General features: G+C 40.5%; 1 protein-coding gene across 2 annotated transcripts in view; it reads left to right on the forward strand.

Moving 5' to 3' along the window:
* The first annotated feature begins 6,039 nt into the window (after positions 1-6,039).
* Positions 6,040-16,094, forward strand: part of BTAF1 (B-TFIID TATA-box binding protein associated factor 1) — a 43,431-nt gene continuing 33,376 nt past the window's right edge. The window contains exons 1-2 of one of the 2 annotated variants that reach the window (XM_053984380.1): positions 6,040-6,112; positions 15,145-15,268. In XM_053984380.1, the coding sequence (XP_053840355.1) occupies positions 6,099-6,112; positions 15,145-15,268 (138 nt within the window). In that variant the 5' untranslated portion in view covers positions 6,040-6,098. The remainder of the gene's footprint in view (positions 6,113-15,144; positions 15,269-16,094) is intronic. The other variant, XM_053984379.1, reaches the window with a different exon arrangement.

The raw sequence follows: 16,094 nt of genomic DNA on the forward strand, positions 1-16,094 counted from the left end.
CACTCAGGACTGAATGTTCCACAAAGGAAGATGAAAGAACCCTCAACATAGATAAGTCTGATAAAGTTGTTACAGATGAGGATGTTCCCCATGTAGTTCTTCAAATGGCCTCTTCTAACATAAACAGAAAGAAGTTTTTACTTTCAGAGTTATACTACCAAACAAAAGTCCATAAAACAAGATTAACTCTTTTAGGAGAAGAAAACAGAATTCAAACTGCTCAATCTGTTTATCTCAGTCCATCTTTGAGATGCACAAAGTAAATTTAAAAAAAGTATAAACAGGTATATCCAAATGCTGGAGCTGATTGATCCTTGTCTGCACACTTCAGATGAAATATCGGATCATCCCATCCTGGTATCAACATCATGTTGTAGATATTCAACAGCAATTCTGGTATACAGTAAATGGCAAATTATGGTATTCACACTACATGCTGGAAATCTCTCACAGGCCTAAAATATATTCTGAGAAACAATATTTGCAAATTAAAATAAAAGAAAAACAGTTATTCCTTTCTATCACTTAAATATAGGAGTTAAAATATATAGAGAGCAAAGGGTACGTGCCCCAGACTTGTTTTTAAATCTAATTTAAACTCATTAACTGCTGCAGAACTTGTGATGATGGCCACAGATTAGCTTTCTTTTTTATCTTTGAAAAGCAACAGCTTTTGGAAAGAGCTGGACTAGATGTGAAACCTCTGGCCTTGTTTATTCAGCATTATAGTGTGCTTCTGAATCCTTATGTCCCTGATGACAGAGGTGCTTTTCTATTTATGCTCTTTGTATTCAGTTTGTGCACACTGGAATTATATGCACTTTTTTTTAACTGTACAGACCAATGTCCCTCTTGCTTTAGGTCAGGAAAAAATAAAGGTCAGACTACTGAAATTAAATAAAGAAAAAAGCCCTTAAAACCACACAACTTTAGATAATAGAAAAATTTAGTAAAAGGTCTCTAGTTGTTTCTGTCATGTTGTTTTCATGTTGCATTTTTCCACAGGACTATGTAGAAAGACCTTTAGGTCTATATAAGACTTTATAGGAAGAGTTTGACCTCATTATTTCCCTTTCTCTTTGTCTCTGACTGGCTCCTTTGTGTCTGCTACCTTGATCCAAACAAGCCAAATTAGATACTTGACATCTTGACATGAGCTTTTCTCCCCTTCAGTTACTGTTAATCCCTTAATACTTCAGAATTAAGTTTATTTACTGAATGTAAATTTACTTTAGTTACTTTCTTGACATAGAAAGTGGTGTAGTTCCATGCACAGAGACGTCAAAAGAAGGAGGCTTCAAATGTAAACGTAACAGCTTGTTTGAATAAAACACCAACTGTATGAAATGGATAGATAATACCATTTCCTAAAAATGCCACAGGAACAATAAACTACCCAAACTATAAAATATTTATTTGACTTAGGATAGCATGGATAACTGCTAGACAAAACGAATAAATTTACAGGTTTTGTACATAAAAGGTTTTCAAAGGACATCAGTAATTTATGTCTTCATGTGTTATAGGGTAGAAAACAGAGCTGAGTTAGAAAATGGGAAATTCATGATCATGGAACTAAATGCTGAAGAAATTAGAGTCCATGGCTACTAAAAACAAGGTGGTTGTACAACCTTATACAACAAAGTTGATCACTTGTACAGAATATCTGTTTCAAATGGAGATAGGCAAGAAGCAACACTTCTGAACAAGTTTGTGCCATCTCATGAGATAAAATTCCTGAAATCAGAAAATCACAAGAAGAGAAACACAAGTTTTCCCTCTCTATTTGTCATATCATGAGCCTCTCATTCAGGAAAATTGTCACAAATTGACAATATTAAATATGATCAGAGGTAATGAAATCTAATGAGATAGTTACACAGCTCTGGTGACATTGGAAATCTTTTAGATGTTGGTGATTTTCACTACCTAGTGGTTATTGCAATCCTATTTGATGTTGAGAAATTGAAGCCCATCAGACATTTTTCAGAAATGTTGCTGCTGGATGTTGTGGGTGGCAATGCTTTGCCCTGATTTGTCTCTCAGAATCCAGCATTTCCTTGGTATCTGAGGTGTTTTTAAACTACTAGAGCTATCAGGCAGCATCCAGCCTCCAGCCACCAGCACTTTTTGTGAAGAACTTAAAAGGAAGGCCATGAACAAGTCGACTTTCTATTAAAAGGCTTTCCAGAAGGTTATGCAGCTACTAAAAATCCTCCTTGGAGTAAAAGTAAGACAATTAAAAGCCATGAGTTGGCATGGAAACTAGTGAAAAAATAAATACACCTTTAAATAAAAATCAAACAGAATAGCAAGAGACATTATTAGTTAGAAAGAAACAAGAGATTACTCAAGAAAAAAAAAATCCTTCAGCAATCAGAACTCTGATTTTAACAACACTACTAAAGAGGGGCCTAACCTACAGAGATAAAATGTCAAATAAAAACAAGGAAGATTAAATAATACTTGAAGAAGAAGCAGATAAATATATAAAAACAAATAAGAATTTTAAAGTTTAAATGTTAGAAATGGTCTACAAGATATCTAGTTAGTTTGCAGACCTCAGAACAGAAAGCATTCTTAAGAAATACATGTTGCAAAGAACCTGCACCGTTTACCTGCATAAGTTCATACTGCATAAATGTATCTGCCAGAAATTTTTCCCCAGATTATCAAAATAATCATAGTGATTAAAACACAAGCAGAGAATCTGTCTAAGCAAACTGCTAAGCAGGGGCAAGCTTCTAAGACTAACTTGTCTTCAGACAAGTTTTCCAAGGGAATTTGGAAATCAAATAACATAAACACTAAAATACATGCAAGCTATTATGAAAATAATCTTTTTTTATCAGACTAGAAGGCAGCAAATGCTATACCTACCACTACAGAGAGGCTGGTGTGATCCTGAGCAATACGAATCTACAAACCTTCAGGACACAAAAAACTAACTGGAAGTTAGTCTTCTAAGAGTCCTGAACATGTAAAAGATTATGTTATATCAGGTCTAATCAGGAGGGATTCCACCTGAAAAATGGTGCCTCTGTCATCTGCTATTTGCACAGCTGGAGCACTTGGAGGCTGCACCACTTTCTGCCTGGGCTCTGGCAGCCAGCAGGGCACATACCCGAGCTGCTGTCGCTGTGCACGTGCAGCCCGAGCAATAGGAGTTCACAAGTGAACACAGCTAGCAGGAGAAAGAAAGCAAAATAAAAACAGTTGAGATGAATGCAGGAAGTACTGATTGAAACATACCAAAGGAGTGAAATTACGGAGTTTTATTTAATTTAGGAGCAGCTTGGAGAGAGTATATTGGCACACAACAGATTTTCAGGGGGGATTCTTTTAACAAAAGAAGGAGGGAAATGTATAGGTACTCCTTGAAAAATAGTTCCAAAAAATGCAAACAAAATTGGTGTGACTTACAGAGGCGCTGAACAGATGCATGGACAAAGAAGAATTAGTTTTCATAGGGTGTAGGGAAAGGATTGAGCAGAAGATACAAGTGAATAGTTAAGTAATGATGTGCTTTACATAAATGTCACATCAAAATACAAATATATATGGTGTGATACTTGAATTAATTGTGTTTGAGTCCAGAATGCCTGGAATAACTGATCATTCTTTCTGTCTTTTGCAGATTGTTTTGCTGGAAGTGCAGTTTATAATAATTTCAGCAAGTACTCAGTGCATACGACCCACCACTAAGATTTTCCCTGCATTTATTTTTATCAGGTAGGAGCTGTTCAAAACAAATTTTATTGCATATTTGATGTGCCCTCTGCCTTGACTGCTATTAAAACTGTTTTTAAGGAACCTAAGAGGAAATAGGATGTTAGAATTGGAAATATCACCTGAGGATCATTTCAATAACGTCCACAGCAGGACAGGATGGCTGCTGATTCCTGGCTAAACAAACACGGAAATACTATCAGGGATGTTTGCTATGCATCCATGTCAACAGCATCAAACATACAAGGAAAATATCTCTGCCTTCAGTCTGTTCCTTGCTGCTCCATACCCCAATTCCCTGCTTCCCTCCCCATACATGGCTAAATCAAACATGGACACACACAGGAGCAGGTATGTGCCTGGGATCATGGGCAGGGACCCAGGCAGGTGCACCTGCAGCACAAGGATATGGGATGGCAGAAAGGAAGGTGTGGGGAGTTTTTGGAGTACTCTGGTGAGAGGCTCCTGGCCTCCAGCTAAACCCACTGTACTTTTTGTGTGTATTCAGCTACAGGAGGTATATTGAGCTATTTAAAGGTAGCTACTGTATCACAGCCATGACAGGCAAAAGGCATTACCTGGGTCGTCGAGTGTGACAAAACCCATGTCCACCACTGAAAAACAGGTCTGTGTTTTGTTCTGTGCTCAGAGGCCTCACGCTGACTCTCATTGCCAGTGTTTGGGGCCACTCCAATGCCACTTTCCAGTTGCCACAGTGCTCCCACCAAAGGACAGGAGAAGAGACAGGCAGGAAAGCAGCACCCCTGGCATACTTTAGGAAAGGCTGAAGTATAGGCTGGACCTGCACGGATAAGGATAGATTGAAGCATTATCCCAGTGTCAAAAGACAGTGATAATTAGAATGTTTGTTTGGAATATGTGCTCGTGGGGACGGAATGAGTGAGCCCATACATGAAGAGTTAACTCTTCGGGGAGAGAGAGACCAACCAGAAAGACTGGGGAGCAGAAATCCCTCTAGAAGGGTTGGGTGTGAAACACTCACACCACAATGGGCTTCAGAGGAAAACTTTATCATACTGCACTATGCAAATTCATGTTTATCCAAGGCTATGCCATCACAGGAAAAAAAAAAAAAATCTATTACATTGTTTCCAACTTATCACATGAAAGGTTACCTACGTCAGCTAACTTTATGTACCAGTCTGGGACCATTAATTTAAATGATTAGTCGAAGGCTAATTTCTTCATCTGGATCTGATGGAAGCTGATAGCGAGCACTTGGGAGCCTGGTGTGCCGGCCCGGAACGAGGGGCAATGCCGGGCCGGATCCCAGGGATCTTTCAGCATCGCCCGGGGCCCGCCGGGCTGGGAGGACGGGCCGCTGTCTCAGCCGGAGCGACGGCAGAGAGCGGGAAAGAACGTGGCCCCTCACACAGGCGCCGTGACCCGGCCGGACCAGCCGCCCCGTCGCTGCCCGGCGTGGCTGGCGACGCTTATAAACCCTGGGGTGTTCCCACCCTCGTGTGCCATAATCGCTCTGCGGTAGCAGCCCGCCGTGACAGCCACCCCTCAGTGCTGCGGGGGCTCCAGGGCGCCCGCCCGCAAGGACGGTGGGGCCGCGCGACACAGCCCGGCCACAGCGCAAGGCACGGCGGGAGTTGTAGTCCCACCGGCAGCGACTTCGCGCCGCAGCACCGGGCATGGCCGATGGACGGCGGACCTCGGCAAGACCGGGGTGCGGCGTTGGTTCAGCGAATACCGACCGCCCTTTCCCGCCGTGTTGCGAAGGCAGAAAGGCCATCACCCAGTAGACATGGAAGGAAAAGCGTTTACTCCGCGTTCTCGTGTCCTTTTCTCCCCTCAGGGTTCGGGACTGGGGCTCTCTCCTTTGAGTTCCTCCCCCCATCGCCCTACAGATGGAACGCCCCGGCAGATGCCGGCACCCCCCCAGCCGGCCCGGCGGGCTCCATGGCCGATCCTGCTCAGTGCGGGCGCTGCGCGCTCCCGCCCTCCTTGCTCTTAGAAGCGCTCCCGCCATTGGCTGCGGCTGGGCGCTCTTGCCAATCAGGAAGCGGCTCTCATGGAGGAAGGGAATAAATACAAGATGGCTGCTCATATAAAACCAGGCATTGGGCTTCGCCCCGGTGATGGGGGAATCGAGGCTTTAACCCGCGCTCTGAGGGTCTTTCGCCGCTCTCGCCCACGCCGCCGCCGCCCCGCCCGGGGGAGCGACACTCCGACCGCCGCCGGCCTCTGCCGCGCTCAGGCGCTGCCCGCGGATCGCCGGCGGGGCCGAGGCCGGGTGCGGCGCCCCAGGCCCGAGCGAGGCCCAGCGCCCTCCGCCCGGGCAGCACCCCGGCCCCCCCGTCCCGCCGCCCGCCGTCAGCCAGGCCCGGCTCCAGGCGGCCATGGCCGTCTCCAGGTCGGTGGGAGCTGGGAAGAATAGGGGGAGTTGGGCCGATAGCGGCGACCCGGCGCTCCCGGCTCTCCGTGTGGCCTCGTGCCGGGGGGGGAGGACGGGTGCCCGCTTTCCATCTCCTTTTTGCTTCGGGAGCCTGCGGAGACCTCGCCGCGGCCGCCCCGCTGGGGTCTGGGGGTGCCTGCGTGCTCTGGCGCCTGGGTTTGCGTCCTGGCCTGGGGCGAGTCCCGTGCCCCCTCCCTTCCTCGGGCCGCAGGGGCTCTGCTTGGGGCGTCTCGGGCTTCCTCCCGAATTCGACGCCTTCGTTTTGTTGGCCAGTCTTTCCTAGGGTGGTTAAACTGATAGGGAATAGGAAACTATGTTACTGAGTCCCAACAACTGGCGAGAAACTGTTTTTTGCGTTTCCAAGCCCTTGGTTGTAAAGTAACCAAAATAAAACAGGCTTTCACGGAGAAAAGTGATCGCTGTATTCTGGCTCTGCCTCAAAATGTTGGGCAGTATCTGCTTGCACACATGTGCTCTGGGGTGTGCCAGCGTTTAAAGCATTCACAGATACAGAGGTGTGTCTTAACAGAGCTGTTTTATAAAAAATGCTGACCACAAATTTTTCTTTTTTTTTTTTTTTTTTTTTTTTTCTTTTTTCTTTTTTTTTTTTTTTTTTTGGTGTGTGTGTGAAACGGGCGGGTTAAGCTTCCGAACAGGATACTTGAAAGGAAACCATAAATCCAAATTAAGCTTGTGATAGATTAGCTCCAAGTCACGTGTTGTAGTATCTCTACTTCCAATGTGCTATCACAAAAGTAAATTCTGTTTCAGTAGCTGTGTGTGAATAAGTTTGCAATTCTATGTAGCAAAGTAAAGGTGTGCACATTTATAATGACATCAAAATTAATGGCAGCAATGCACCTTTTAGGGTCTTCTAGTAGAAGGTGTTTTAGGCTTTGTAGTTTGTGCAAAGTATCACTTTGTTTTATTCTACTCTTATTTTTTTATCAACTTGTTATATGTTTGTTGTGGCTTTTTCTCATCCCCCAAATCTGTCCAGAAGAACGTGGAAGTAGTAAGGATTGCTGTAACAAGATTAGCGTGTACATTAAAATAAGTCATCATGTAAAGTAGAGGAGTCGTCTAATTACATTAGGTCTGGTCAGTCTGCTTAACCAACCTTGCTAATGTACATGTGATATAGAGGCTAACAGGAATATCAAGATAGAGCTTTTCAGCTGTGTGCTGAGGCCGTGTCTGCTCTAAAGGCTGGTTTCCATTTCATTACCAAGGTTGCTTTAGTGGAAAACAGCAGTACAAAGATTTAGTTAACACCTTTTGGGAACTGAAAGTAAAACTAGATGTGGCTCATTCGAAGATTCAGTGTGAAGCACTGACAGTTGGTGTGTTCATAATAATGTTATATATTGCTTCAGATTATCGTTGTAGTATCCAAATGTTACACAACTGAACACAAGGTATTGAACGTCAGTAGAGGTGCTGTAATACTGGTGAGTTGGTAGAGAGTTGTTTCAGCTTCATGTGTAACTTAAGTAAAAGAATACACATTTTGGAGTGCTGTAACATCTTGACTATTCCTGGTGAGCACCAATGTTTATATAATTGTAAGAAGTAATAGTGTGTGAATTTTGTCTGTCTGTGTCCCTTTGAAGTTAGACTGCAGCTCCTGATAAATGGAGTTTCCTTTCTGCTGCTGGACCATAGGAACGCTGATACAGTGTTGGTACTGCTTTTGGAAATAAAGATACCTTTCTTCACCTTTTAGTTCAGAACACTGAACTTCAAAGGTCCTTCCCTTTCAGACATATTACAAATAATTGTTTGTGCACTTGTGTGTATAACTACATAACTATTTTTTGTTTGGTTTAGTTGGCCAAGCATCTGTTCTAATTCCACTTTTCCTCTAGGTAGTTACAGTTACTTTTTTTATTTATTTTACCATAATATTTCATTGTTGAATGCCTCTTACATGTACAAGTTTGGAGAGTGAGGAAGAAGCTGAATCAAATTAATCTTTCTCTAAAGTCCACAGTCCTTGTGGAGTGTATACCAAGCATTACTATTAACAATAATTTCATTAGGGGTAGTTCTATATTGGAACAACTCTTTTAAAAATAACTTGTTTTGGAAGTGAGGATTGGAGTAGTTTTACATTCTCAATAAATTATCAGGTAGTTGTTTTCCCAGGAAAGTTTAATTTCTGCTTTTTGACCAGTTGAAAACCTCTTAAAAAACCCTAATCTGTTCAGGGAGATCCAAAAAAACATAGGGAATGCTTTGAAATACCTCCACATTAGATTGAGAATTTGGGGCTTTGCTATTAGTATGGTCATCTTAAAAGTAATTGTAACTAATTGTAACCTATTGACAATAAAGTCTGATATTTAATTCTGCATTTTATGTTGCATAGATTGAAGACCTCCTTCTAGAAAACATTTGTGTTGATGCTCTAGAAAACAGACATAAAGCAAAACAGTAAGATACCTCATCCCAAAAGGTGTTGCAGAATATTTGCACTGTATATGTTGATGTCTTTGGTAGTTTATGCTGGAGAGACTAAAGAACACCATCCTCCAGAAGCAGGGATAGGTGGGTGGGAAGGTTGGTTTTCCTTCTGTGAATGTGCAAACCAATTTGGTAGGCCTTAGCTTCTGTCACCAATCTCTGTCACTTACTTCATCTTACAGATGAATAAGTATAATGTTTGCATAGCTAATAAAAAAATCCCAATGTTTTTGATAGTGGAACTGAGAAGATAAAAAGGAAGTGAAAGGTTTTGCTTCAGCTTCATTCCTGCAAAGTGCATGATCCAAGTGAACAATTGCAGTGGTTCACTAGTGATCTTTAGAGATACTTCAGAAGACAAAGTAATACTCCCGAGAGGATGACAACTCATAGATTACTCAAGATGGTAGAGTTTCAGTAGGTAATAAAATTATGATAGTCCTTCAGTATCTAATAAAACTTTGTTTCCAGTTTCTTAATGTGTTCAAAGGCACCCCGTTATTGTAACACCAAGGTGTTAATGCCTTTCTCCTGTTTTTGAGTGCCTTTGCAGTATGAAGGAGAACCAATGTACTTTTAAAATGTAACAAAATTAGGAGGCTGGTAAGGTGCATTAAGAGTAACCAATTTTATTTTAGTTGATATAGCCTTTAAGGTCTCTCTGAAATACCTTGAAGACAATCTCTTCAGGGTATGTTCAAGACAGTTCCTTACAGAAATATAGAGAGCATTATTTGCGACTCTTGCAACCCATTCTTGATTTGATCTGTGTAAGAGTAATAAAAACTCGTTTTCTAGAGTTTTCGGTGGTTTTGTTTACTTGCATTTGTGTATGACTGGTAATAGGTACATTAGGAACCTAGTTTTTATTTTAAAGTAAATAATGTCAAAAGGCTGTGAGAGTAAAGCTCCTGTGAACTAAACAGGCCTCATGTATTGCTCTCAGCTTTTGAAGTGTAGGGCTGTGACTTCCCAAGAACAAGTGGCTGCACTGGCTGGCATCATTACTTATATAGCATTTCAGATTTAATACTGCATCAAAAATCTCTTACGTGCACTGTATACCTTTTAGAAATTTTTTTTGAGGTTATCACAGACTTTCTCCATGAAGAATTTAGCTTTTAGCTTCTGTGGAAGCTATTGCTTCATGGCTGCTCTTGCATAAAAAGCAGGAGTTAACCTGAGCAAGTATGTGTTCATTACTGCTTAAAGGCCTATGCCCAAAGCATTAGAATAGATGTTCTATAATCAATGTGCTTATGGGAGTTCAGACTCAAAAGAGGGGAAAGAATAATGTAACTCTTCCCGTGTTGGTGGAGATTAACTTGAAGACCAGAACAGTGGACTGCCTTCTGTGCTGCTTGTTGTGGGAGGGCTGGTACAGTCAGGGGAAGGGGGGAAGCAGAGCTAGCATGTGCACTGCTGCCCAAATGAGATAGAGCTCTCAGTTTCTCAGACATACTTTTCTGCTGGACTGAAGTGAAAATTGAAAGTCAGAATTGCTTGCTGATAAGAATGCCAACCTGCTCCAGCAGATGGAATTTGAATAGTCACTGAGGTGTTCACTTTGTAACTTACTGATACACATCTTGTATTAGTCTGTCCTGACAGCTGCTTCAACTTGCAATTCTCTCTCACAGGTTTTGTAATGTAATTGGTCACATTTTGGGGTGCATTGTTAGTTGTAGATACATATGTAATAGTTAACAAGTAAAACTTGTACAGCATAAAGTTGTAGATCATACATGAAACATACAGTCCATATGGAATTAATTATACTAATTTTAGCATTTGGTTGGATTCCATATGCAGTGTATAGTACTGTGACCTGGTGTGGTCATGGAGCTGTTGTGTCATTCCAGATGTTCCTTCAGCTGCTGTGTAGGAAGCAAGATTTCCACAGTCCCACCTTCATAACTGTTTGCACACCTAGGAGAAGTAAAATCACAATCCATTCTTTGTGTGTCATTGCACTTCTGGGTTTTGTTCTGAATTCTGTTGAGTGGGTTTTTTTCTCTTACTGGCTGATTGACTATTTGAAAGTTGCTTATTTGATTACTTAACTGTTCATGTGAGTGAGTGTTTAGAGCTGACCAAGCTAGGATTTGACCAAATCATGAAGTGACAGCAGAGGACTGTCAGGTCAACAAGAAGAGTCAGACTCCATTAGAACTTAGGTTGAATTTCACCCTTGTCAAGTCTAAAGTTTAATTTAGGGATGTTTTCAAGGTGTCTGGGCTATTTCTGTATTAAGAAATAGTGCCTGGGAGGAAGTTTTGTGGATGTTGAAAATACCAACTCCTAAGAGGATTCTCTTGCTTTCTGATGGGTGCTAGCTAGCAGCTTTTCAAAGTGCTCTAGGCAGAGCTTGACATTACTGTTCCAGGGACTATGCCACTAAGGATTTTTTTGTACAGTCACACAATTTTAATGGGTTGGAGGATATGCTAAGGTAGTTGCAAGGTGTTCATACCAGATGGCCTTTACTATTAGAGATTGCTCTCAGGACAGTTTAATATACTGGGGCACAGAGATGTAAAGTCCAAACAGGTCATTTCATGGGCAGCAGTCAGTTCACTGTCCCTTTTTCCCTTTGCTCATTGAAAGCAACCAATTGGGAGTTTCATCATCTGAAGCCCTGTGGGCACCCAGTCCAGTCAGAACACTTACACTGGGACAGTTGGGGTCTTTATACAATGCAGCTGCACGTGTGTTCTTTTGCAAACATTTTGAAGAGACCGTTGCTTACACCTTTACCTTGCCATTAATTATCCAACTACTAGCTTTCTAATGCCTCTGGAGCTGAAGGGCTTTCAAGTTCACATCATCCTGTTTCCACAGGAGTGCCATAAGGTTCACTTTAAATAGTGTGACAACTGTCCCCTCAAATGGAGATCAGCCCTCTGTTTGGGGCAGCAGCAAAGAACTGCAGGTTAGCATGAAGAGCAGAACAGGTAATTTATTGCAGCATTTGCCTCCTGTGCCTTGGTGAGGGTCATGTCTAATTTGGTTCAATGCTCAATGTGCAAAACTAGTGACCAGAAGATGGAATCACTGTGGTACTTGGAGAATGGCATCCAGTATCATCTGAGATGCTTCACCTACAGAAGAGCCACCACAACTAAGTGGTGGCTCTTCTGTAGGTGAAGCATCTCAGATGATACTGGATGCCTGTTCTTAAGCACCTGCATTGATGCCTGTGTCAGAAGCATCTCTAATGGACTTTGTGGAAGTGTAAAAGGTGTTTCTTAGAAGAAAAAATTGAGTGGAGTGCTGATCATAAGAACTTTGAATTGTTGCTCTCAGTCATGTCTTTCTGATATACTTCAACAGAGACTAGAAAAGTCTTGGATTTCTAAAGTGTGAGGAAGAAATTACCTCTTTGAGCAAGGTAGTGCTTTGTGCTGAGCTCATACAGCATGAGTTCATATCAAAGTCGTATATCGTTGCTGTCCCATTGATGAGATGTAGTTGACACGGAATTGGAGGATGACAGAAGCATCTAAACCATTGTTTAAGAGTTAAAAGTGAAGAACTTTGTATTTTTAAGTTCTGATTGCAGCAGTTAAGTGCAAAAGTAGCTTTAGAGATATCTTTAATTTTTAGCATGCATTTGTATTTAAATTTTTATAATAATTTACAATTTTTTCTCATAATTTACAAGTATTTTTGTTTTTATTCTTTTTCTTCCCCAAAGCATTCCTTGTGTTTCTGTTGTTTGCTTGTGTCTTCTATAGGCTTAGAACAATTTTTTTGACAGAGTTGAAGTATGTCATAAAATAATTAAAAATTTTATCTGCACTGTAGAGCATCTCACTCTACCACATTGCTTCACACTTCTGGGAATGATGTGAGGCATGTGGTGCCCTGCCTACATGTGCATGAGAAGCACATGCCACTAGAAAACTAGGTTCTCTCTAGTAACTTGTTTAGAGACTGCTAGTTTGTTCTGAAAATGAAAACCTTGTCAGAATTTAGGAAACTTCTTTTTAAACTGCAGGTACTCAAAACGAACTTGTTTGGAATTTTAGTGGGTTTTTTTCATTCTTAATGAAACTCAGACTGAAAGCTTTAATTTGAAAAACAAACCAACTAACACTACTGATCATAGACAACTTTTTCAGTGCTACCTTTCCAACTCATGAAGAATTCTGGCTCTGCCATTCTCTGCTGCAGCAACACTGACACGTAATTTGAAAATCTTAATAGCTCCAAAATATTATCAGTTTGGGAATTTTACATCCTCCTGCGGGAGGAAAAGAGAATGATTAGTGTGACCAGGACTATGTTAGTCAGACGTTGTTCGCTGTGTTTGCTAATCCTGTTTCCATGTATTTTGCTGGAGTTGAAAGCTGAAACCTTCCTGTAGTGATGTCAGACAAGTGAAAGATTTTTTTTTTGTTTGTTTGGTTTGCATTTGTGTGTAATTTAAGCAGATTTTGGAATTTACAAATTCCAAACCAAGCACACTGTAGACTAAAGAAAACTCCAACAAAACAGAGTGTATTTTGTAGGTAACACAGCTTCAGAAAGTTGTGGGTTTTAGGTGTGGAGATGCAGTGTTGTAACTATGTCTGGAATTTAAGTTGAGTTTTTGAGGGTAGGCTGACTTAGTGGTTTCCTCCTGTTTTGACTCATGAAGAGTTCTAGCTGGGGAAGTGGTCACAGTTACTCATTGTGCTTGACTTTGAGATTAAAAAAGATAATTTGATCATTAAAGGAGCTTGTGGTACAAGATGGCAAACTTGAGTATGGAACACTGAAGTTTCACAGAGAGCTGAAGAATGAAAGGGGTGAGAACAAGCAAGTTGGAGCAAACAGTGGTTCTTGTGAAAGCCACTGTGTTTTGTATTGAATAATAGTGACTGCTGGAAATCAGGTTGGGTCATTACTGTCAGAAGTGCTGAAGAAAAAATACTGTCAATGAATGACGTACTTGGTATGTTTCTCATGGCTAGTCCACTATCAGGGATTCAGAAGTGTTGGATCTGTAAAACTTTTTTCTCCTTGACTGTGATCACACAAAGCTGCTGGATTAGATATATCTGGGATTTAATTTTTGTGACTTTAAAATAACTTACTAACTAGTAAATCATAGCAATTGAAAGTCTAGTTTTATCTACAGAGATTGAAATAAGCTCACCTATTTCAGTAGTAGGAAGATGATTATTTCTAGGATGGCAGATAGCAGAATTGTGTCTAAGAAGTTATAATGATTTTAAATCTAATGAATACTTAATCTAATACCTCTAGTTATGAGAGTATTTGGGTTTTGGTATTGCCTTGGCCCTGCACTGCAATTCCTATTGTGTTGTGGCCGATTAAGATATACTCAGGATTAAGTACAGTTTAAGCATGCCAAAGAAAATACAAAATCCAGTGATGTTGGAAAGAGGTTTTGGTGGATTTTTTAATCATCTTTTTACATTATTGGAACTAATGTCAAAGGCAATTTACACGAAATGTAATTAGTAGCAACAGACTAACAGGGACAAGGCATTTGTCCTTTCTTGTGTGTGCTCAAACTAAGGATGTGTGTTTATGAAAACAGTTGTCCAGAATAGCTATATCTTTATTCTGCCAGGCTGGTCTAGGTGAGCTTCACTGCTGTGTTTTGTATTGTTGCATTCTTGGAGGAGTATTTTTATGATAAGTCTGGAATGAACAATTTTAATTACACTGTGTGAACAGGTTTTAGATTCTTATTCAGTAATAACCTCAGACTGCCCAATAACTAAAGCATCAACTTGGCACTCATTAGAGAGCTCTGATCAACCCACTGATAGTGGAGGGAGTAATGAATACTTGAAACTTCAGTCATGGATTTGAGTATCTAGATAGTTATGTGAATATATACGTAAAGACAGACTTTATTTCTCATTCAGTGACAAGAAAGAAATTTATTGTTCTACAAATAGATTATTGGAGTCTTTCACTAAATACAGAGTTACTGTGGAAACAGATCTGCTGTATTTTGTGGGAAGAGCAGAAGCATCAGACAACTTCCAAGCTGTAAATACAAGAGGTTTGGTTTTATGTATTTCAGGTAATTAGGGGGAAAAGATGTGAAAAGTAGAAATTTGCCATCGTGGAGAAGCAGAGTTTGGTGTTACAGATAACAGGCTGTGTTGTCAATAGAAGTGATAATGCACAGTAGGAGCAGCTGAGCCCTCTGCTTTTTCTATCAAATAGAATTTGATGATCACTCACAAGATATTTGTTTCAAGATTGAAAATGTTCTATCACAGAACAAAGATGGCATTTTTTCTTGTAACTGAAGATTTTTTAAACTAGCATTTCTTACAATTACTTTTTTTTTTGTTACCAAATTAAATGTGCTTTTAGAACAGCTATGCTTAGTATTAGAAAAATAGTACATTATTCACCCTGCCAACTGACAGTCTTCAGGCAGACATCTCTTCTCTTTGAGTTATATAAACTGAAAAATGTGGGGGAATATTAATAGAAATGGACAACTGAGCTATGAATAGCATAACTTTTTGGTTTTTGTCAATCACATTTAGGCTTGATCGTCTCTTTATTTTACTGGACACTGGTACAACACCTGTAACAAGAAAAGCAGCTGCACAGCAACTTGGGGAAGTAGTGAAACTGCATCCTCATGAACTGAATAATCTCTTATCTAAAGTAAGATGATCTAAAGTATGTTTTTCCCTTGTATTGTAATGGTGAGAATAAATCTAGTTTAAAGGGGTGTGCTTCTGTGGGAAGAAGAAAATGCATTGTGGTCTTGGTTTTTTCAAAAGTAAGAGAATGAAGAAAATTAGGGGGTGCTTCTGTTGAAGGTACTGTTCTGTCAGCTTCTGAAATTATTATGTAAGTGAGGTTTCACTTAGCATTCAATATTGATATTCAGCGTTTGCTGTAAGTTCAGACCTTCTTCTATAAAGAGAAGCTCTACTGCTTTACAAAGATTTCTGCACTTGCCTTTAAAGATTATCACTTCTGTGATAAAGCATTAAAAAAGTCAGAGGCTGCATATCTTTAAAAGGGCTGGAAATTGGCAAGAGTTTTCCATTAGCTTGAGACTTCAATCTGATCAAGTCTAGTAAAACCACCAAAAATAGTTCATATCTGACAGCTGGAGATGGCTCAGTGACCTCAGTTCTGTTCTTACTGAACAGGTGCTCTCACCACAATTGATGTTATCAACAGAGTGGCCAAGGAATCATTAATATCAAACTGCTTTCAGAGAAAGAAGTAGTTTTTCCAGATGTGTGACATAGTGATAAATTAGTTTTGAAGAGCATATATTGCTTCAAGTGATCCATGTTGTATCTCTTCTTGGGTTAAATTACTTCAGGGTTTTAAGGTCTGTTAATCAATTTTGAACGCTTCCTTGTAGAAAAAAAGCCAGCAAGAAACCAACCAACCAAAAAAAATAAAAACATGTCTCAAGCCTTGTTCAGTACCTGGAGGAAATCAAGCTTCAGTTTAACTGATTAGACTAAAT

Source organism: Vidua macroura, chromosome 8 (genome assembly GCF_024509145.1).
Source record: "Vidua macroura isolate BioBank_ID:100142 chromosome 8, ASM2450914v1, whole genome shotgun sequence".
Taxonomy (NCBI): domain Eukaryota; kingdom Metazoa; phylum Chordata; class Aves; order Passeriformes; family Viduidae; genus Vidua; species Vidua macroura.